Source organism: Stenella coeruleoalba (genome assembly GCF_951394435.1).
Source record: "Stenella coeruleoalba genome assembly, chromosome: 18".
In the NCBI taxonomy this organism is placed as follows: Eukaryota; Metazoa; Chordata; class Mammalia; order Artiodactyla; family Delphinidae; genus Stenella; species Stenella coeruleoalba.
The window spans coordinates 11191148-11214527 of record NC_137164.1 but is presented as its reverse complement, the minus strand read 5'-3'; the positions used below and the strand labels follow the sequence as shown (position 1 = coordinate 11214527).

General features: G+C 35.9%; 1 protein-coding gene across 8 annotated transcripts in view; it reads right to left on the bottom strand.

The window, feature by feature from the left end:
* The window catches only part of NBEA (neurobeachin), a 630595-nt gene that overhangs the window by 279265 nt on the left and 327950 nt on the right, over positions 1–23380 (bottom strand). For all 8 annotated transcript variants that reach the window (XM_079902587.1, XM_079902590.1, XM_079902583.1 and 5 more), the window contains 2 exons: positions 21974–22082; positions 17936–18102 (listed from right to left, as the gene is read on the bottom strand). In XM_079902587.1, coding sequence (XP_079758713.1) covers positions 17936–18102; positions 21974–22082 — 276 coding nt within the window. The remainder of the gene's footprint in view (positions 1–17935; positions 18103–21973; positions 22083–23380) is intronic.

The window sequence follows — 23380 nt, the reverse complement described above, 5'->3', positions numbered from 1 at the left end:
GCTATTTTTCAGGCAGCTTCATAATTCCATCTTCCCAAAATGTTTTATCTTTTTGAGCAAAGAACTGTTCCAGGTGCCTTTTACAGTCTTCCAGGGAAATGAAATGAAATTTTTTCTATTAAGAGAATTTTGTAAAGACCAAAATAAATGTAAATCTGAAGGTGCAATGTCTGGTGAATACGGCAGATGAATCAGAACTTCCCAGCCAAGCTGTAACAGTTTTTGCCTGGTTATCACAGAAACATGCGGTCTTGCGTTATCTTCATGGAAGATTAAGTGTTTTCTGTTGACTACTTCTGGACACTCTTCGTCGAGTGCTGCTTTCAGTTGGTCTAATTAGGAGCAGTACTTGTTGGAATAAATCACTTGGTTTTCCAGAAGGAGCTCATAATAGAGGACTCCCTTCCAATCCACCCATATACACAACATCACCTTCTTTGGATGGAGATCAGCCTTTGGTGTGGTTGGTGGTGGTTCATTTCGCTCGCCGCATGATCTCTTCCATTCCACATTATTGTACAGTATCTACTTTTCATCGCCCTTCACAATTTGTTTTAAAAACGGAACGTTTCCGTTACATTTAAGTAGAGAACAGCATGTGGAAATACAGTCAAGAAATTTTTTTTCACTTAACTTATGTGGAACCAAAACATCAAAGCAACTCACATAACCAAGATGGTGCAAATGATTTTCAACGTTTGATTTGGGTATTTTGAGTATGTCGGCTATCTCCCACATGGTATAACATTGATTGTCCTCAGTTAATGTCTCAATCTGATCACTGTCAACTTCAACTGGTCCACCTGACCGCTGAGCGTCGTTCAGCGAGAAATCTCCAGTACGAAACTTTGCAAACCACTTCTGACATGTTTGATCAGTCACACCATCTTCTCTGTACACTGCACAAATCATTTTTTTGTGTTTCAGTTGCATTTTTACCTTTCTTGAAATAATAAAGCATAATATGCTGAAAATGTCGCTTTTTTCCTCCATCTTCAATATTAAAATGACTACATAAAAATTCACCAATTTTGATGTTTTCTTTTTAAAATGTACACTGATGTGACAGCTGTCACAATACAATCTAAGAAAATTGTTTCCAATGAAGTTAAAGACAACTAAGCACTATTAGAGCCATCTTACGGAAAAAACTGAATGTATGTTTTGGCCAACCCAATGGTACGTATCCAGAGTAAAAACAAGTAATCTTGGGTTGCAGGAAGATGGATGAAACTGTAATTCCAAAGTGAAAACCATTCTAATGGCATGGTTTCAAGTTGGACAGAATAGATATTGAAGAAATTCAAGAAATACAAAGTGACAAATCTGACAAATTTATTTCTCTAGGTCCTGGATTATATACCAAAATTAGAAGAGCAGAGTAGTCACAAAGTTTGGGTCAGGAGAGTGTGTAAGGTTGTGAGATGACTACTATTTTACAGATCAAATCCGAGGTGACCAAAGTTGAAGTTTCATGAAAGTCATCTGGGAGATGGTAAATAAGAAGTTACTAGGTTAAACCAGAGAAGAAAAATCGGACTTCTGATATGGATTAAAAAGACCTATATGTGACACAGATTTACATAAAAACCAACTGATTTTATCGAGTTTATTTTAAACTAAATATCATCTCTTCCTCAAGGGAACAATTACAAGGTCCTCATCAGTTAAGTGCCCTTAAACTAGTAATACTTGAAACTAATGCTCACATAACTCTGACCATGACATCATCAAATTTACTGAAAGGTAAGAATTGTAATTATCTATTTAATTATCATATTCGTAATGACTGCTCCTAAAGACGTTAACAAGGTATTTTGCTGCTTGTCTTTTTCATATGTTTGTTAACTTACTGCTTAATAATGTATCTTAAAGTGCACTAAAACACGTTCAGCTTTTCAGTTGGATAAATCTAGTTTATAAGCTTTAAAAACGCCTATTTGATGGCTTATATCTGGCATATTTTATTGCCTAGCCCTCAAATGTCTTTCTTCATACAAAAGCCAGCCATACGCAATTTTAAGATTTATGTTAAAACTCAAAAGGCATAAAAATCCTCTTTATGGAACACCCCATTCCCTGGCTCTGAACAGTATCTTCATATATAGTATTTGACTGCAATTTGGTAACTATTTACTGAATAATGATAACAGAAAAGAACCTCACCTGAAAGAAAACAGTTTCTGTCTTAAGATTGTCTACAAAGACACATTACCATTTGTAGCTTCTAGAAAAATCATACGAACTGGGGACTTCCCTGGTGGCGCAGTGGTTAAGAATCCACCTGCCAATGAAGGGGCCATGGGTTCAATCCCGAGTCCAGGAAGATCCCACATGCCACGGAGCAACTAAGCCCGTGCACCACAACTACTGAGGCTGCGCTCTAGAGCCCACGAGCCACAACCACTGAAGCCCACGTGCCTAGAGCCCATGCTCCGCAACAAGAGAAGCCACCGCAATGAGAAGCCCACACACCACAACAAGGGGTAGCCCCTGCTCACCGTGACTAGAGAAAGCCTGCATGCAGCAAAGAAGACCCAATGCAGCCAAATTAAAAAAAAAAAAAAAATCATATGAACCAAGTTTTTAGGGCTTATATTAGCTTGAAAGGCTATTAAAACAGAAGAAAGTCCTCTTAGGGCTCAGTTGTCCACACCTAAAGTAAAGGAGCTGACCATTTCTTTAATGATACACATCTGCCTTCTCTTCATGGAAGATTGTTTTCAACCTGATCCTAGTGGTCTAAGATTCAATTAGTAAAGATACATGATTCATCTTATTTTTCCGGGGACTTGTATTGTATTAGTAATTGGTCTTCTTTTCTGACAGGCTTCAGAGTTTCATTTTCTTTGTTTCCTTCTTGTATTGCTACTAAAATGCTTATGAGGATTTGTTTCAGAGATTTGTTATATTTCTAAAATAATCTTTGTATAAAAACATAAATATTATTTTTCCCATAGATTTTACATTATATAGCACACTTTTGGTGTTTAGAATTTATCATTACCATGCAAATTGGATTAATAGTAGCCAAAGTATGAAATCCTATTTGAAAAGAGGATTAAAGGTTTTACCACACCAAACAAAACTGACAAAAAGTTTTTTATATATGGAAGTTGTTGGGAGACAAATATAACTTCTTTAAGATCACTTTATTCTATAGATCTATTATCTTAGCAATGAATAGCATTTACTTTTTCAAAATGCTGAAGAAAAGGTGGATTTTCTTCTGGTTTGTGAAGATGGTCTCTGACATACAGTACAGTGAGAAGTGTTAGGTTCTTTTAGTTTGTTCCATTAATTTATTGTAGTGTGGCATGTTAATTTTTTTCTTGAATGCCTCAATGTCCTCAGTTTTCTTTTTCCTGGAATGCGACACTAGTTGCTTATAAAAAGGGCGGGATAAAAAAACTACTGATGTTGAGATTTTATGTTTGAGGAGTTATATAATCTCAAATATTTAAAAAGTGCATACAGAAAAAAATTAACACAGGGATGTAATGCAATGAAAACACAATATAAAATCAAGCTATATTAAAACATCATTGTAAAAACCAACTTTATTATATTAATAATCTTAAATATGCTAAAAAATTTTAACTGCTTTTAAAAAAGTCACAATATACATATTATTTGTATCTATTTTCTTTTTCTCTCAGTGACTATTAGATACTACAAATGCTATCTGAAAATAGAATATAAATTATAATAAATAATTATTTTCTAGTATTACTTGTTAGAGAAAGGGAGTGGTAAAATGCTTCTGTAGTATCGCTATCTGGGCCATATTTATTCCATCACACAGTTAATTCCTAAAGCTGAGACAATCATTACATTTTGATGTTCATCTGTTTTATTGAACTACCCACAGGGAGATTTATGGGAATGCTATCATGTCAGGGTCACAAGATTAAGTGAACAGTGATGACAGTAAATAAGCCACTTCTCTATATTCCAAAGGGTTTAACTCAGTTACTTAAAATGCCATAAACATAAACAGTCTTCTCTCTCTACATTGTATCCATGACAGATGACTTCAAAATACAGCACTCTAGGGCAATGGCACTTTCCAACTAAACAGGCAACCCTTATAATTGACAAAAGACACTAAACTACTTATAAACACAAACATAAAACATACTTCACATTCTAATGCATAAAATTTTAGTGTGCATACAATATAGAGCAATATCACTGTAAACTATTCATTTCATTTGTAACAACAAAAAAAGATGCGGTTATAAAAAGGGGATATTTGTTGAGAAAAATACTATTGGAATTCAAATTCCTAATGTTTGTAAAAATGTTTATATGCCTTTTTATGCATTTTAAAAAGTCAGTGAGTTGAACACATTATTTTAGGGAATGTAATGATATTTAAGTGAAAATGTCTAACCCAAAAAGCAAGCTTATAAAACCAATCACATCAAAGGAGTCCAGAAAGTTTTCTCAATGGCCTAATAATGTACTATCTCCAATGATTCCAACAAAATTGGCATCTGCCAAGATACCAGACGTTACTGCTTGAAAAATATTTTCTACAGTTTGGTATATGGATATTTTAATTAGCAGCCAAATAAAGGACTGAGAGACTGTGATAATCTCACTTTAACTCTAGGCACTTGCTGCAAATGGTCAAAAATTTTAAACTTTATGCCATTTATTAGCCAAGGAGAAGTTTCATTACTATGGAGATCCAAAATACTAATTTTTATTTTAAAAGTAATGACTTCCATGCCTGAGAAAGTAGTCTAATTTTTGTGAGATTTGTTACTTTATATTTGCTTATTGATTTTCTTCATTATTATCATTTGTGTATTTTATGTCATTCTACTGCTATATTAAGCATTTTACAGTGTCTTACTTTGAAGAGACTTAACTAAAACAATCATACTAATTTTTTAAAAAATCTATATATTTTAGGAAAAAAAGCAGCAGGATGATATTGGTAATCAATTGGGTCATATAGGTTTCAGCTTGATCACCTTCGCATCCAAATAACAGGCATTTCTGGTCCTGACCCATACAATCCCTATTGATCTAAAATCATCTAGTCTTTTCAATTCATTGTACTTACCTTTATGGTCTGCATTAGAATTCTATCAGGGAAAATGATCTGACAGGCTGTTAAAGTTTTGCCATCATCTCTCTCTCTCTCCCTCTCTCTCTCTCTCTCTCTCTCTGTGTGTGTGTGTGTGTGCATATATATATATATATATATATATATATATATATATATATATATATATTTTAAATTTAAGGTAAGATGAACTTTGAGACTCCTTTAAGACCTTTGCGGAATCTGGTAATACCACCTTGGTCTCTTCCCCATTTGGAGTACTCTATCAGCCTCTCAGGCTTTTCCTTTTATTTACTGAAGACTTAGAAGATGCTCACAATCTTCCTTTCCATCCCAAATACTGGAATCATCTTGGGTAATTCAACGTAAGTGTCACATGCAAGATTCCATCCTTTCAGTTTATTGACCTCCTCATTACTATGATTTTCAACTCGACTCCACTTGACTATTTTCATGACCACATTCTAGATTTGTTAACCTTTTATTGATGTATTTCATAAGTCTTAAATTCAAACATCCTAGAGCTTCCCAAGTTCAGTTCATCAACTCTTGTTTTCTTGACTCCATTATTTTCTGTGTTTCAATCCCCTTCTTTCTTTACTTCTCTTCCTTAACTATCCTAGGTTGTCTATCACTTATCACTTCAACCATTTTCTTACTTGTATCTTAATATTCCTGCTCTTTTGCCTTGATGAAACTACCCAGCAATATACAACCCTGGAAGAATCCATATTCTAACCATTTTCAGTGCTTGGAAGAAGAAAGCATACAGATGTACTGCTGACATAGGAGAGATGAAATTTGTTGGGGATTGGAAATATATATTTTGGCCATGTCTAAGATCTCACAGTGTTAACGAGCTCACAATTAGTAGATTGTTTAGTCTAACCCAGTACCTACTAATATCTTGGCAACACAACTTGTAACAACAACTTTCATTGACTATAGAGCACACTCCTCATTTAAATCTTGACATTTTAAACTACTTGAAAATTGTTGGAAAAATTTTCTTTTTTTCCCTTCTGAGTACTTCATAATCTTTATTAGAGAACAGTATATTTAGTCCATATACATAAGGATTTTAAAAACTGTATAATTAAAAAAATACATCTAGTAAAAATTAATTCACTTATATGTATTAGTTGTAGGGAAATCCAATTTTGTTCCGATATACCTGTGTTGGCATGGATATAACTGAGATAATCTGACTTGTTATTTAACTTTTAAACAATAAATAAATAATATGATTGCAATTCTCTATATTAAAAATATAATATAGTTTGTTAAATATTAGTATTCACAGCTCAAGAATCATCTATAAATATGGGGCCTTTAAGTTTTTAAAAGTTTATTAACTTAGGTACAGTAAAATTCAGTCTTTTGGGTGTACAGTTCTATCAATTTTGACAAAAGCATAGAATCGTGAAACCACTACCACAATCAAGATACAGAATAGTTTAATTATCCCCCCGCAAAGCTCCCTCACGTTAGCCCTTTCTAGTCAAATCCTCCCCCCACTGTTAACCCCTGGAAACCACCAATGTGTTTGCCTAAGGTTTTGCTTTTTCCAGAATGTATCAATGGAATTAAACAATGTGTTCTGCCTTCTTTTATTCAGCAGAAAGCATCTGAGATGCCTTCAGATTGCTGCATTATCAACAGTCCATTCCTTACCAATGCTGAGTAGCATTCCAGAATATGGATGTGCCACAGGTTCTTATCCATTCATCAGCTGAAGAACACCTGGGCTGTTTTCAATTGTTGGCAATTATTAATAGAGCTGCTATAAACATTCATGTACATGTTTCTGTGTGAATGTAAATCTTCATTCCTCTTGGGGTAAATACTTAGGAGCAGGCGGATTGCTGTGTCATATGGTAAGTGTACGTTAAACTGTATAAGAAACCGCCAAACCACTCTCCAAAGATTCTGGACCTTTTGTATCTCCACCAGCAATGTATGAGAGCTCCAGTTGCTTCACGTCTTTGCCAGCTCTTGCAGTACCAGGTTTTTGTTTTGTTTTAATTTTATTCATTCTAATGGTAGTGGTATATGATTGTTGTTTTAATTTTAACTTCCTTAAGAGCTGGGGATATTGAGTATCTTTCCATATGCTTATGTCATCTGTATACTGTCTGTGGTGAAGTGTCTGTTCAAATGTTTGCTCGCTTTTTTATTGCAATGTTAGTCTTCTTAATAAGTTTTGAAAGTCCTTTATACATACACATACACATATATACCTATATATGTGTGTGTGTATATATATATATTTGTAAGTCCTTTGTATAATTTTATACTTGTATAAATATAGATACTTATACCTGTATACTTTTATAAGTCCTTTGTAAGATGTGTGACTTGCAAATACTTTTTCCAGTCTGTGTATTTTTAAAATTTCAGATATTACATTAAAATTTTTTATTTTTATTTACTTACTTTTTATTCAGATATTATATTTTTCATTTTCATCTGGTTCTTTCTTATACTTTCTATTACTCTGCTGAGATCTTCTATCATTCCATTCATTTAAAGAATATTTACCTTTACTTCATGAAAGATGGTCATAACAGCTATTTTTAAATCTTTATCTGATAGTTACAACCTCTGGGAATTGGAATTGGTATCTGTTAACTGTCTTTCCTTAAGAAACGTCAAGATTTTCCTGGTTCTTTGTATAATAAATAACTTTGAATTGCATCCTGCTAATCTCCTATGGAGAATGTCTGTCTGTCTGTTTTTGTTTTTCTGGCCAATCAACCCTCTTAGGTTTAGACTGCAGGTTATATCTTGACCTCTGTGGGTAGAAGTTCCAGTGTTAATTCAGTTCGGGTCTTGAACTTGTAAAACATTAAAAATATTTTCTAAAACCTCAGAGGTTTGAGTCTTATTCCTGTTTAAGTTCTCTTTATTTCATTATTCCAACTGATAATATTTATAACTAATAACTAGTAATTAATTTCATCATTGGAACGACCATGGGCTTTAGGGTTAGGCAGATCTAGATTCAAATCCTGTCCCTACTATTTAGCTATGTAACACTGGGAAAGCTATTCAACTTCTCTTTGAGACTCACATTTCTTAGCTGCAAAATGGGAAAAATAATATCTACCTTACAGTGTTGTTAGAATGAAAATAACGCATTAGATGCAAAGTAACAGCAAAGTTACTGCCGATACATAGCTGCACTAAATAAATGTGAGTTTCTACCAACATCCTAACGAAAACAAAATCTCAATAGTAATGCTTATATGAAAATGCACACTAAAAATTGTGACCGTGTGTATGTGCGCGTGTGTTGTGTGGGTATTTTTTTACTCAAGGGCCTAGTACATCCTCATTTTTTTTTTTTTAATCTTTTTGGCTGAGTCACGCAGCGTGTGGGATCTTAGTTCCCAACCAGGGATCGAACCCATGCCCCCTGAGATGGAAGCACAGAGTCTTAACCACTGGACCAACAGAGAAGTCCTGACAATCTCCTGATTTTAATTTAAGTTGTTATGGCTTATGAAGTTTTTTTTCCCCCCAGTTTTATTGAGATATATCAATAACTGACAAACAGCACTGTGTAAGTTCAAGGTGTATGGCATAATTATTTGACTTGCATATATTATGTTTTTGTTTTTGTTTTGTTTTGTTTTGCGGTACGCGGGCCTCTCACTGTTGTGGCCTCTCCCGTTGCGGAGCACAGACTCCGGACGCGCAGGCTCAGCGGCCATGGCTCACGGGCCCAGCCGCTCCGCGGCATGGGGGATCTTCCTGGACCGGGGCACAAACCCGTGTCCCCTGCATTGGCAGATGGACTCTCAACCACTGCACCACCAGGGAAGCCTGACTTACGTATATTATGAAATGGTACCACAATGAGTTAACATCCATCATCTTAGATACAAAAAGCAAAAAAAAGAAAATGGAAAAAAAAGTTTTTCTTTTCCTTGTGACAAGAGCTCCTGGGATCTACTCTCTTAACTGTCCCATATACCACACAGCAGTCTTAACATAGTCATCATATTGTACATTACATTCCTAGTACTTATTTATCTTATAACTGGAAGTTTGTACTTTTTGACTGCCTTCATCCAATTCCCTCTGCCCTCAAACCCTGTTTCTGGTAACCACAAGTCTGATCTCTTTCTCTATGAATTTGTTTTTTTTCTTTTTTTTTCTGGGTCCACATACAAATGAGATCAAACAGTATTTGTGTTTCGCGTCTGACTTATTTCACTCAGCATAATATTAGGTCCATCCACATTATTGCAAATGGCAGGATTTCCTTGTTTTGTAATGTCTGAATAATAGTCCATTGTATATGTGTATACCACAACTTCTTTGTCCATTCATCCATTGATGGACACTTAGGTTGTTTCCACGTCTTGACAACTGTAAATTGTACTGCTATGAACATATAGTCCCAGAAGTGGAATTGCTGGATCATATGATAGTTCTATTTTTAATTTTTTTAGCAACCTCCATAGCATTTTCCATAGTGACTGCACCAATTTACATTGCCACCAGCATTGAACAAGGTTTCTACCTGTCCTCTCCAGCATTTGTTATCTCTTATCATTTTGATGATAGCCATTCAGACAGATGTGAGGTGATACATCATTGTGGCTTTGATTTGCATTTCCCTAATGATTAGTGATGCTGAGCACATTTTCATGTACCTGTTAACCATTTGTATATCTTCTTTGGAAAAATGTCTATTCAGGTCCTTTGCCCATTTTAAAATTTGCATTACAATATTATATATTGTAGTTTAAGACATAGGAAGTATGATCCAAAGACATAAAATAAATAAGGGAAAACTGTTTGTAAATACTAAGTATTATGTAACAGAATTAATTCTTGAATATGCATTTTTAAAAAGCTATCAGGCCTTCCCTGGTGGCGCAGTGGTTGAGTCTGCCTGCCAATGCAGGGGACACGGGTTCGTACCCCAGTCCGGGAAGATCCCACATGCCGCAGAGCGGCTGGGCCCGTGAGCCATGGCCACTGAGCCTGCGCGTCCGGAGCCTGTGCTCCACAACGGGAGAGGCCACAACGGTGAGAGGCCTGCGTACCGCAAAAAAAAAAAAAAAAAAAAAAAAAAAGAAAAGAAAACGCTATCACACTCTAGTTTTTCCTCAGAGAAGAAATATAGATCAATAACATTATATTAATTCAAAAGCTAAAATATGTTAGAGCCAGCAGCATCATTGAGTCAAAAGATAAAATTAAAAAGCATTGTATGTTAAAATTAAGCATTTTTTTGTAAAACAGGAAGTAGAACATGATAGAGATGAAATTCCTTCAGATTTAACATATATTTAAGAACAAGGATGTAAATATAAGTACTATTCAATCCCTCCACTTAGGAAGATACAAGTCTATTGGAAGAGACAGGCACATCACATTGCTATAAAATATTAAGTGATATATTATAGATAATTGCAATACAGATAATAACAACAAAATATGAGGAGGCAGGCTTAGGAAAGATAGAGAACCCAGGAAACGCTATAGCAAGGGCGACATGTGAACTCGGCTATAAACTGGGTGACCGTACTTGCCTATTTCTTCCAGCATATGTCTTCATAAAGCAGCCAGGCTAATCTTTCTAAACATAAATCAGATCATGTTACTCTTCCACTCAAAACCCTTCACTGTGTTCCATGCCACTTAGGATAAAGTCACAAATCCTTAACATGATCTACAAGGCTTTAAATCATCTGGCTCATATGTTCTCCAGACTCATCTCAAGCCACTATCTCCATTGCTCACTAAGCTCTAGGCATACTAGCCCCCTTTCTGTTCATTTTATTATTTCTACACTCTGAGTCTTTGTAATATTTCTCTCCTTAATGTTCTACACCCTACCCTTTGCTGACGATCCCCTTCTCATCCCTTCAGCACTCAGCTTAAACCGACCTTCTTCAAAAGTCTTCCCTGAATCCCTAATCTAAAATAAAGATCCTCTGCTATACTCTCTCTTTCACAGTACCCTATATTTTCTTTCCTAGCATTTGCCAAAGTTTGTTATTAGCATCTTTTATTTCTATAATTATTTGTTTAGCATCAGCCCCTTCTACTAGACTATAATTTAGTTATGTTAGGGCAGGGAACACGTCAGTTTTGCTCACCACTATGCTAGCACATATAGGAGCTGAAGAACTATCTGTTCACTAAATGAATAAAATAAATAAATTATAACTGTATATTTCAAGTTAGAGGGTGACTAAGTGGCATGGGAAACTACTTTAAAAGACTCTTTGTAAGGAGAAGAACAAAGCTGGAGGACTAATGCTACTTGACTTCAAGAACTACTATAAAGCTACAGTAACCAGGACAATGTGGTACGGGTGAAAGAACAGATACATAGGTCAATGGAACAGAACAGAGAGCCCTGAAATAGACTCCTATAAATATAGTTAACTGATCTTTGACAAAGGAGCAAAGGCAATATAACAGAGCAAAGACAGTCTTTTTAACAAATGGTTTTGGAACGACTGGACATCCACATGCAAAAAAATAAATCGAGACACAGATGTTACACCCTTCACAAAACTTAACTCAAAATGAATCACTGAGCTAAATGTAAAATGCAACTCCTAGAGATAACATAGGAGAAAATCTAGAACATTGAAGATATAATCCACGAAAGAAATAACAGATAAGCTGGACTGCATTAAAATCGAAAGCTTCTGCTCTACGAAAGACACTGTAAAGAGAATGAAGAGACAAGTCACAGTTTGGGAGAAAATATGTGCAAAAGACACATGACATAAAGCAGGGGTCCCCAACCCCCAGGCTGTGGACCAGTATTGGTCCGCGGCCTGTTAGGAACGGGGCCGCACAGCAGGAGATGAGCGGTGGGCAAGTGAGAAAGCTTCATCTGCAGCTCCCCGTCACTCGCATTACCGCCTGAACCATCCCCCCCCCGCCCCCACCCCCGGTTCCATGGAAAAATTGTCTTTCACGACACTGGTCCCTGGTGCCACAAAGGTTGGGGACTGCTGACATAAAGGACTATTAAAGAAAACTTAAAACTCAACAATAAGAGAACAACCAATCTGGTTAAAAAATGGACCAAAGACCTTAACAGACACCTTACCAAAGAAGATATACAGATGATATAAGCATAGCAAATATATTCCACATTATGGGAAATGTAAATTAAAACAACTAGATACCACAACACACCTATGAGAATGCCCCAAATCTGGAACCCCAATACCAGCAAATGCTGGTGAGGACGTGGAACAACAGGAACTCTCATTCACTGCTGGTGGGAATGCAAAACCTTGCAGCCACCTTGAAGACAGTTTGGTGGTTTCTCATAAAATAAACATACTCTTACCATATAAGCCAGCAGTTGCGCTCCTTGGTATCTACCCAAAGGAGTTGAAAACTTACGTCCACACAGAAACCTGCATATGGATGTTTACAGCAGCTTTGTTCGTTACTGCCAAAATGTGGAAGCAAGCAAGAAGCCTCTCAGTAGGTGAATGGATAAATAAACCGACACATCCAGACACTAGCATATTATGCAGCACTAAAAGAAATGAGCTAACAAGCCATGAAGAAGCTTGCACATGACTACATGAAAGAAACTAATCTGAAGGGGATACATACTGTATGATTCCAACTATATGACATTCTGGCAAAGGCAAAACTATGGAGACAATAAAAAGATCAGTGATTGCCAGGGATGGGGTGAGAGGAAAGATGAATACGCAGAGCAAAGAGGATTTTTAGGGCAGTGAAACTACCCTGTGTGATATTATAATGATGGATATATGTCATCAGACATTTGTCTAAATCCATAGAATATACAAAACCAAGAGTGAACCTTAAGATGGACTATGAACTTTGGGTGATTACACTTCTGGGTGATTATGATTCATCCCTAACGAACCGTTCCGGTGGGAGACATTGATGGGGGGAAACTCCGCATGTGTGTGGGAGGGGGTATATGGGAAATCTCTGTACCTTTCACTCAATTTTGTTTTAATCCTAAAACTACTCTAAAAAAAATTGTCTTTTAAGAAAAGACTCTTTGTAAAGAGCTGCCGAACAGAAAAAGTGCCTAACAAGTACGAGACATCTACTACGTGCCATACGTTGTGCTAAGCATTTTGCACATAACATTTCATTTTACCATTAAAATAATCCAGTGAAGTAGGAACTGTTTATCCTGTTTTCTAGATGAGCTTGAGCTGTCATTTCATGCAGGGGTAAGTACTTTTTGTCATTTAATAAAATTATTCCATTTAAAATATAAAAGTGTCACAGACAATAGACTAAGTTGTTTTTCCATTCCATTACCAGTAGCGTCACTGTACCAAAGGATATATACCAAGCATTCATTTATTAATTTACTCAACAAACATTTATTTAGCACCTGCTGTGCATCAGGCATTCTAGGTGCTAGGGATAACACTGTGGACAGAAGAGATAAAAATCCCTTCCATTACAGAGCTTGCATTCTAGTGGTAAACAAAACAATGCAACTGCTAAATAAGTAAAATATACGGTATGTTAGTAATAAAATTTTGAAAAAGGAAAAACAAAGCAGAGGAATGTAGTACTAAATATTTGGAGGAAGGAGTAGAATTTTAGACAGGGTGGCTACAGAAGACTTTTTTTTGAGAAAGTACATTTGAATTAAAGCTGGAACAAAGCGGGAGAGCTAGCCACATGGGTTTTTTGTAAGAAAGCATTCCAAACAGAGCAAACATACCCTGCAAACTTGAAGAACAGCAGGAAGCTACAGTGACTGACAAAAAGTACAAGGGCAGAGTAGTAGGAGAAGCAGGTCAAAGAGCTAACGGAGGCCAGATGACAGTACCTTCCCTCCCCATGGCTCGCTCCACTGCAGCCATACTGGCCTCTGACTACTTTCTGCACAGGCCAAGCACTTCCTTCTTTTGTATGCTGTTCTCTCTGCTTGAAATGCTCAGACAGCTCTTTGTTCAAATGGTTCCTCATCAGAATGGACTTCTCTGACCATTCTACATTTCTTTGTCCTTGTAGGTTTTTTCTTTCAGTGACATGGGAAGTCTCTGGAGTAGCACTGTCCAGTAGAATTTTGTGCAATGATAGAAATGTTCTGTGGTGTCTAACATGGGAACCACGAGACACATGCAGCTATTGAGTACTTGGATGTGGTTAGTGCAGCTGTGGCACTAAATTTTTAATTAAATTAATTTTTTTATTAATTAAATTTGTATAGCCACATCTGACTAGTGGTTACCTTCTTGCACAGTATAATTCTGGAGGTTCCTGAGCAGAGGAGCAAAGGGTTCTACATTTTAGTAAGAATCACCCACACTGCTATGCTGAGAATGGACTTTAGGAGGACAAGGGCAGAAGCAGGAAGACTGTTGAGAGTAATGTTGCAATAAGTCAAGTGAGAAATGATGGTGTCGTGGATCAAGGCGATACCAAAGATAATGGTGAAAAGCAGTCAAATGCTGGATTTTTTTTATGGCAGAATCAATAAGATTTGCTGAAGGGCTCAATATGGGATGTGTGAAGAGTAGTTAAGGAAAAGAGCAACAATTATGGCCTGGGCAACTGCAAAACTGGGGTTCTCCATGTCTAAGAAGGAGATGACTGCAAGAGGAACTGGTTTGGGAGAAAATCTCAGGAGCTCAGTTCTGTCATCGTTAGTGTGAGATGACAACTAGATATCCGAATGGAAGATACCAAGTAGGAAGATATACATGTCTGGAGATAAGGGAGAGAGACCTGGAGAATTTGGGAGTTACTAACATATTGGTATTTTTTTAAGCCATGAGACTAGATAAAATTGCCTAGAGAGTGAATAAGACAAAAAGGAGAAGCAGTCCAACAACTGAGCCTTATTAATTAAATACTAAGAAAGATTAGAGTTCAGTGTCCCACTTAGTAAAGGATGATAATAGACAGATTGTGTGTTTTTCAGTTAATCAGCACTGGGAGTTAATGTGCAGAAAAGGACAAAGGATACCTGTTCTTCTGAGGGGTCCTGTTGCCAGTCTTCCCGTCTATCTAATGAGCTACCATAAAGGGAAAGCTGAGCAGAGGATGCATTCGACACGTTACCACATGACTGTCACTACGGAAGTCTCTGTCCTTTAGCTGTATTTTAATTATCTGGTGAAATATTAAAACCAAACCATGTACAGCTTTATACATTTAAGGTAATATGCTATATTATACCAGCTGAATTGTTAGCAATATAATGTTATAGTCCTCACTACATATAACTGAGTAGATAAATCCAATTTGGATGACACAAAAAGAGAGACAAGGTCTATAGCTGGGGCAAAATGCTCGTGCTATTGTACTGTCTTAAGGTTAAATTCTGAGTCAACTTCGCTAGGCTATGTGCTCAGCTGTTTCATCAAATACTAGTCTAGATGTTGCTGTGAAGGTATTTTGTAGATGTGATTAACATCTATAATCAGTTGACTTTAAGTAAAGGATATTATTCTCAAGAACGTGGGTGGGGCTCATCTAATCAGTTGAAGGTCTTCAGAGAAAAGACTGAGGCTTCTTGGAGAAGAAGGATTTCTGCCCCAAGACAGAAATCCTGCCTACGCTTCCAGCCTGCCAGCCCACCCTACAGATTTCAGACTTGCCAAGTTCCATAAGCATGTGAGCCAATTCTTTAAAATAAATCTATATATATCTATACCCATATCCATATTCATATCCATAGCTATATCTTATCTATATCTATGTCTGACATATATCTTATTGGTTCTTTTCTGTTTCTCTGGAGAACACTGATTGACACACTCTGCTTCTATTTGTACAAGTTGTGTGATACTATCTAAGTTTCACTTAACCTCTGAAATCTTCAATTTCTTCATTGTAATATGAAAAAAAAATTCAGTATCAACCTTAATAGAGATGTTCTGAATGTTAAACAAAATAACCCATGTAATGTTCTTAGTATGGTGCCTAGCACACAATAAATATTTAATAAATGTTAGATGTGGTGGTATTGCTATTATTATAAGAAACAAATATTGAGTGTTCACTATTTTTTTTTTTTTTTTTTTTTTTTTTTGCGGTACGCGGGCCTCTCACTGCTGTGGCCTCTCCCGTTGCGGAGCACAGGCTCTGGATGCGCAGGCTCGGCGGCCATGGCTCATGGGCTCAGCTGCTCCGCGGCATGTGGGATCCTCCCGGACCGGGGCACGAACCCGTGTCCCTTGCATTGGCAAGCGGACTCTCAACCACTGCGCCACCAGGGAAGCCCCCACTACTTTTTTTAAACATCTTTATTGGAGTATAATTGCTTTACAATGGTGTGTTAGTTTCTGCTGTATCACAAAGTGAATCAGCTATACATATACATATACATATAATCCCCATATTCCCTTCCTCTTGCGTCTCCCTCCAACTCTCCCTATCCCACCCCTCTAGGTGATCACAAAGCACTGAGCTGATCTCCCTGTGCTATGCAGCAGCTTCCCACTAGCTATCTATTTTACATTTGGTAGTGTATATATGTCCATGTCACTCTCTCACTTCGTCCCAGCTTACCCTTCCCTCTCTCCATGTCCTGAAGTCCATTCTCTACGTCTGCATCTTTATTCCTGTCCTGCCCCTAGGTTCTTGAGAACCTTTTTAATTTAAGATTCCATATATATGTGTTAGCATACGGTGTTTGTTTTTCTCTTTCTGATTTACTTCACTCTGTATGACAGACTCTAGGTCCATCCACCTCACTACAAATAACTCAATTTTGTTTCTTCATCTGTCATTGGACACATAGGTTGCTTCCATGTCCTGGCTATTGTAAATAGTGCTGCAACGAACATTGTGGTACATGACTCTTTCTGAATTATGCTTTTCTCCGGGTATATGCCCAGTAATGGGATTGCTGGGTCATGGGGTAGTTCTATTTTTAGTTTTTTAAGGAGAGTGTTAACTATTTTTAAAGACATTATGTTATAATTTTACTTTAAATTCAAATAATAAAGTTTTCTTAAATCTATCTTATACTTGAGACCCCAGGACAGTCTGTCAAATAATATCCTGGCCACATTCTAGATGTTCTTCTCTAACTAACAGAATCACTTCTACCAGAATTTTTCTTAGTGTCTCGTCCACATTTACCCAATCCCTAAATTCTGCCAGACAGAGACTTAATAAAAACAGTCAATGAGATAAGATAAAATGAAGACATACAAATGAAGAACATTAGCAATGTAAATATAGTGACCTGCTTCACTACTATGTTTCTAGAAGGTACTGTGCAGAGGACAACAAAACAAAATGAAACAATTTTATGCTCACAAAACTTCAGGAAGAAAAACACTTGTAATGCAAAAACAACCAATTTTGGTTTTGTTTCTATTATAATATCATAAATACCCTAATTTGAGATGAAACCTTTCCTAAGAAAGACTCCATAGAGAAATATAGAAGAAAAAATTTTAAAAGAATGTATTACTTCTCCATAGTGAATGCTTATATTATTATTACTTGTGCATAAAAAAATTAAGAATGATATAAATTTAATAATTTGAAGAGTTGGCTCTGAAAGATTAAAAACAAGTCACTTCTTATAACTAACACCCATGTTATATATGAGAGATGGTAGTCTAAAATACTTGCCTAAACAAATTTTGTATTATGTTACACATTATTATGAATTAGAAAAAAATTTCCATTAGATTACTTTTAAAATTTTAGATTTTCTTTTAAACCATTCTCAAGAGTCATTACTAAAGATTTCAGGAGAAAAATTAAGCCATTTTTTTACACTTTAAAATCATATTTTGTAAGGAAGTTTTAAGTTTATAGGTTTTTTTTTTACTTATAACTACTACAATTAAGCTATGAGTTACTGTTTACTTCTAGTTTTTTATAACTCACCTATGAGAAACTGCTCCCCAAGCACCATGCTTATTTGTGAGAATGTTAAGGATCTTCTGTTTCAGCTGATTTGCAGTCACGTGGTCCCTATGTTTCGCAGCACTAATGAGATGGTCACACATCTTTTCTTCCTCTCTTCTATCAGCAGCGTATTGGGCACACTGCGACTACAAAGAAATACAAACAGTGCATGATAATAAACCACTACCGTATGTAAGAAAGAAATGATATTTAACCTTGAGTTATAGGGTAATAATTATCGATTCAATTTAAAAAACTCAGATAATGTAATCTTTTGAAAGTTTATTCTAAAATATACACACACACACACACATATATAATCACCTTTCAAACTGGTAAAAATATGTTCTTTCTTCGTGTTTATACATAAAGTATATGTAAAGTAATTTGAATATTATTAAGTAATATAATCAAGTAATTAATGACTTTTAAGATTCCTTCCAATTCTGAAATTCTGATTTTAACATATTCCAAAAATAAGCATTTTAAAAACAAAATGATTTATTAAAAATGTAAACCTACTTATTATTTTAACCTATACAGTATATATCTCACTTAAAATAAGAGTTATGTTCCTGATAATTATATATAGATCAAAAACTTGCCACTTAATATATAGTGTTCCATTTTGTAAATGGCAATGTGGTGTAGAAGAGAAGGCAGTAGTTTAGGAATTTAGACCTGGATTTAATTTCACACTTTATGCGAATTCTGTTTTTTTCACTGTATTCAGTTTTACATTTGTAAAATGAAGGGCTAAAACAAGGTTTTCTCTACAGTGTCTCCTAGCTCTAGAATCTAATGTCAAAGTTTCTCATGATAACTACTACCTTAATCTTATCTTCCCTAATAATCAGTTGTCCTGTCAGCTATCTGTATTCAAGTTCATTGGTATTAGCAACACAGGTAATCAATCTCATTGTGTATCAAAAAGGCTCAATACAGGGCTTCCCTGGTGGCGCAGTGGTTGAGAGTCCGCCTGCCGATGCAGGGGACACGGGTTTGTGCCCCGGTCCGGGAAGATCCCACATGTCGCGGAGCGGCTGGGCCCGTGAGCCATGGCCGCTGAGCCTGTGCGTCCAGAGCCTGTGCTCCGCAACGGAAGAGGCCACAACAGTGAGAGGCCCACGTACCGCAAAAAAAAAAAAAAAAAAAAAAAAAAAAGGCTCAATACAAACATGAACATGAAGATGAATATCTCTTTAACCATAAGTTTGATTTGTTTTGTATAATAATTTTTGTATAGGGTAGAGTGACTGCAGATTTTAACATTATCATGTATGTAATACAAGTCATATAACTACAAAAAAAGTTTTGTACATCTAAAAAAATACATATAATGAGTTCACATTCATCATTACAAAGTAAAAATCTTTCATGTAAGGTATCTGAACATATTCCTTTCAATTATCTATTGATACAGACTACTACCACAAGTCATCTCTTCCAGAGAAATAACCCTACAGTAACCTAAGAAGGATTAATTCATTTTCCAATTTATCTTTTTGTACAGGGAGTCACCAATTAGTACAATGATCTGCCTCCATAATGAGGTTAATATTTCATTAGCTCTTTGGAGAGTAAAATTAAATTTTCATTTTTCTTCCTTAACAATTACAGTGGTTAGCCAAAAAAAATTAACTGTGAAGTACCCATCTCAAATTAAATACATTTTTTCTCTTAATTACAGGCCTATATGAGAGATACAGAAATTCCTCAAAAAGTCCTAGTATAAAATGTTATGACTTTTACAAAATCTTTTACAATTTAAAAGTGATATAAGTTTGGTAAACCACACACGCACAAACATACACATAATCAATGCATTTACTAATACAGCTTTAACCTAAAAAGAACAAATCAAAACATCTGGGTTAAAAAACAATGCACATTCGTTAAGTAACAATGACAATACTCTCAAAATTAGGTTTACATTAGTAGTTTATTTTATGTGTACACAATCTAAAAACCCTGAGTCTTCATATCCCCTTCATAGCCTCTACACCTCCCTTAGCCATGCATCATCAACAGGAGTGATCTCATTCATCCCCGAGGGGGTAAAAACTGGTATTAGGGTTGCGTGAAAAAAACCTTACTCTTTTAATGTATAAAGCACAGATGCATATACGGTGCACAAACAGATATGCAGCATATTGATGATAATACAGTAAATCAAGGTGGGGGCTGATTAGGATGACAAATATTTAAAAATTTTCCTTGTGGGGAGCAACAAAGAAAAAGGTCGAGAAACACCTCCCTTAGCTTAACATCACCTTGGTTAAATATATGTTAGAGCTTGTAACTAGTATCTAGCTGCTTGAAAATCTATTTTAAATGCTTTCACATGACAAATATTGATCTGCTTATATTCCCACAAAATATCCTGATTTTCTTAGTAGATATACGATCAACTCAAAACTGATTCTGCAGGGAATTCAGTTAATAATCTAAGCCTTATTTACTAACAGAAGTCAAAAGTTAATTGAATATTCTTATTTTGTCTAGAGTTCTGACATATCTTATACCTAAACATATTATATTCAAAGAACTCAATCTTTTCTTGTCATCCAAATTACAGCATGATACCCAATGTTATAAATATCAGATGCTATTTACGGTTGAAGCAATACAAAACTTCATTTTGACAAACACTTAATTGTCAATGGACTTTTACCAGAGTTTAAAATGTTTGTTTGTTTTTTGCAAAATAAGGTGTAATCCCATATGACAAGTGCGTGCTGTCTCATCTGACAAATAAAGCAGAGGTTATGGGTTTTAAAGTGACAACAGCTATTTTTCTGCCTCACGTTTTTTTTTTGTTTGTTTGTTTTTTTGCGGTATGTGGGCCTCTCACTGTTGTGGCCTCTTCCGTTGCGGAGCACAGGCTGCGGACGCGCAGGCTCAGCGGCCATGGCTCACGGGACCAGCCGCTTCCACGGCATGTGGGATCTTCCCGGACCGGGGCACGAACCCACGTCCCCTGCATCGACCGGCAGACTCTCAACCACTGCACCACCAGGGAAGCCCCCTGCCTCATGCTTTTTACCTAGGTAGGTCAGAGATCACTAGACCTAGGACATCAACTTGCATGGCTAAGAGAGCTGCTTTACTGAGATAAAAACCTCGTCAAAACTGAAACCGTGGGCTCTGGCTTCCAGCCACACCACACTTGTTCTCATGTCGTATTAGGAGAATAAATTGGTGGAGTTATATATTATTTTCAAGACCACTGAAGTCGAACCTAAGCCAAACACCAGGTCACCTCAATATTTCTGAAACCAATGTTATTGAATTAGGATGATACAAATAATGTCAAATAATTACTGACATGCCAGGAATATAAGAATAATGTTCTTAAAAAACTATTAGTATGTAATATATAGTGCTTGAACATCCTTTAGTTTTTGCATATGAAATAGAAATGACAGCTATTTGTTCTTTACTCAAATGACAGTTAATTGTACTTATGAGGATTTTTCAACGATTACATTTCCATATATAGATCGATACATACAGATCTACATTTATATCATATATAATGGCATTGCTTCATTTGTCACTAAAATATAATTATAAATATAAAATATGAACTAAAATAATCTTTGGCCACTCTAAATAAAGATAGATACATTATTAAATAATAAATTACTGAATGGTAAAACTGTTTCTCCATATAACCACTGTTACACCCATATCTAATGGTGTGTAAACTATGCTGAAAAATTACTAAAGGAATTGCATTATAAAACTGTATTTGCCTTTAAGAGTAAGTCAGAACAACTTCAGTCCACCAACTGGTTAGGAACAGGGCAGGACGGGTCTCTTCATGTTGTAAATGAGGTAAAAAGAAATAAGTGCCCTGTATTTGACATTTACTAAAGCTTTTAAAAACTACTGAAATGACTTCAGTGAAATTTTTCTCTTAAAAAAAAAAAAAAAAACCTTATGTAAGGTTACCATTGGTGACAACCGACTTATAACAGAAAAGCAGAATTTAACTCAATCCCCAAACCTTACCTCGAACTCTGCATGTTTATGTACATCCTCAGCTCTCTGTCTATTCAAAATAAACTCAGCTTCATTTGCAACACGAACTATATGGTCCTTCATAGCATGGCATAGCAATCTGAAAAGAAAAATACCTTTGGAATTATTATTCTTAATAGCTTTGTTTAATCCAATTTTTTTCAATAACCAAATTTCAGTATTGCAAGTATTAACTATGCATAAACTTTAGATAAAGCTAAATCATATAATTAAGAAATACGCTATTATATTTTTACAGCAATGCCTCTTAAATATAATGTGCCTTGTGAACAAATGATTCAGTTAATTCAATTAAGTTATTTAATGCACTAAAAACCAAGGATTTTTGACACTTTTTTAAATGGCTAGAACAACAAAATTCACTGCCATGGAAGTAAATTTTCACACAAAACTGGATGACCATATGTTAGGAAATCTATAGACTGGATTCTTTCTTTAATTAATACAGACAATAGGACGGACACCTAAAATTCACTTAAATGCTCAGATTCTTAATTCTAGATGGAACTACCTTGAAATGAGTTCCAAGCAGCACTCAATTCAAGATAGTTCTCAGTAGAAATCTTTCCAAAATCCATGTGTGTTCTGACACAGATTTTGTTACTCCGCGATGAGATTTCGGTTAAATTATGACTGTCACTCTAGGACCAGCGGGAACTTCCTGGCAGTAGCACGGAAGCACTAAAATCTTGCATAGCAGCAGGACAGGTAGAGAGATCACTTGGAAACATGTAGCAGTATTCTCTTCAATCACATAAGAGGGACACAGGCACATTCCAATGGGAATATGGTCTAGTCTTCAGCATGAAAGTTAACGATAACATAAATTATTCAAAGACACAACGGTTAGGGGAATCTGCTAGAAACCACAATAGTTGGGGAAAAAAGGCTCAAACTCCTATGTAAATGATGTTGGAGGGCAAACAATCATATGGGTAGTCTTAAATTTAATCACTGAGGCAGCTGGAAAAATAAAAGAAGTTAAAGAAAGACTAAACTCCAAATATTAACTTTTGATGACATCATTGGTCTATATTTTATAGATAGTCTTCAAAAGAGAAAAGAGATGTGAGAGATTAGAGTATTTCATTCAATGGCTTTGTCTAGTGCATGAAGGCTGAAGAAAGCCAGGAAAAAAATCTAATATGTGCAAATTAGTGCAGATTACATTTAAATAGATTAACAGAAGACAGCTGGAAAGGAGAGACTCAGTGTCTGGCTGGTTAATAGGTACTATTCTCAGGAACAGAACAAGTGGATGGGCAAAGCCAAGAGGCATGGTGGCAGAGGAGGGGGTGGGGTGGGGGAGACTCATGCCTCAGACACACCAGAGAAATTGCATCAATTGTCCGAAAGTCTGTCCTCCTACCTCTGACC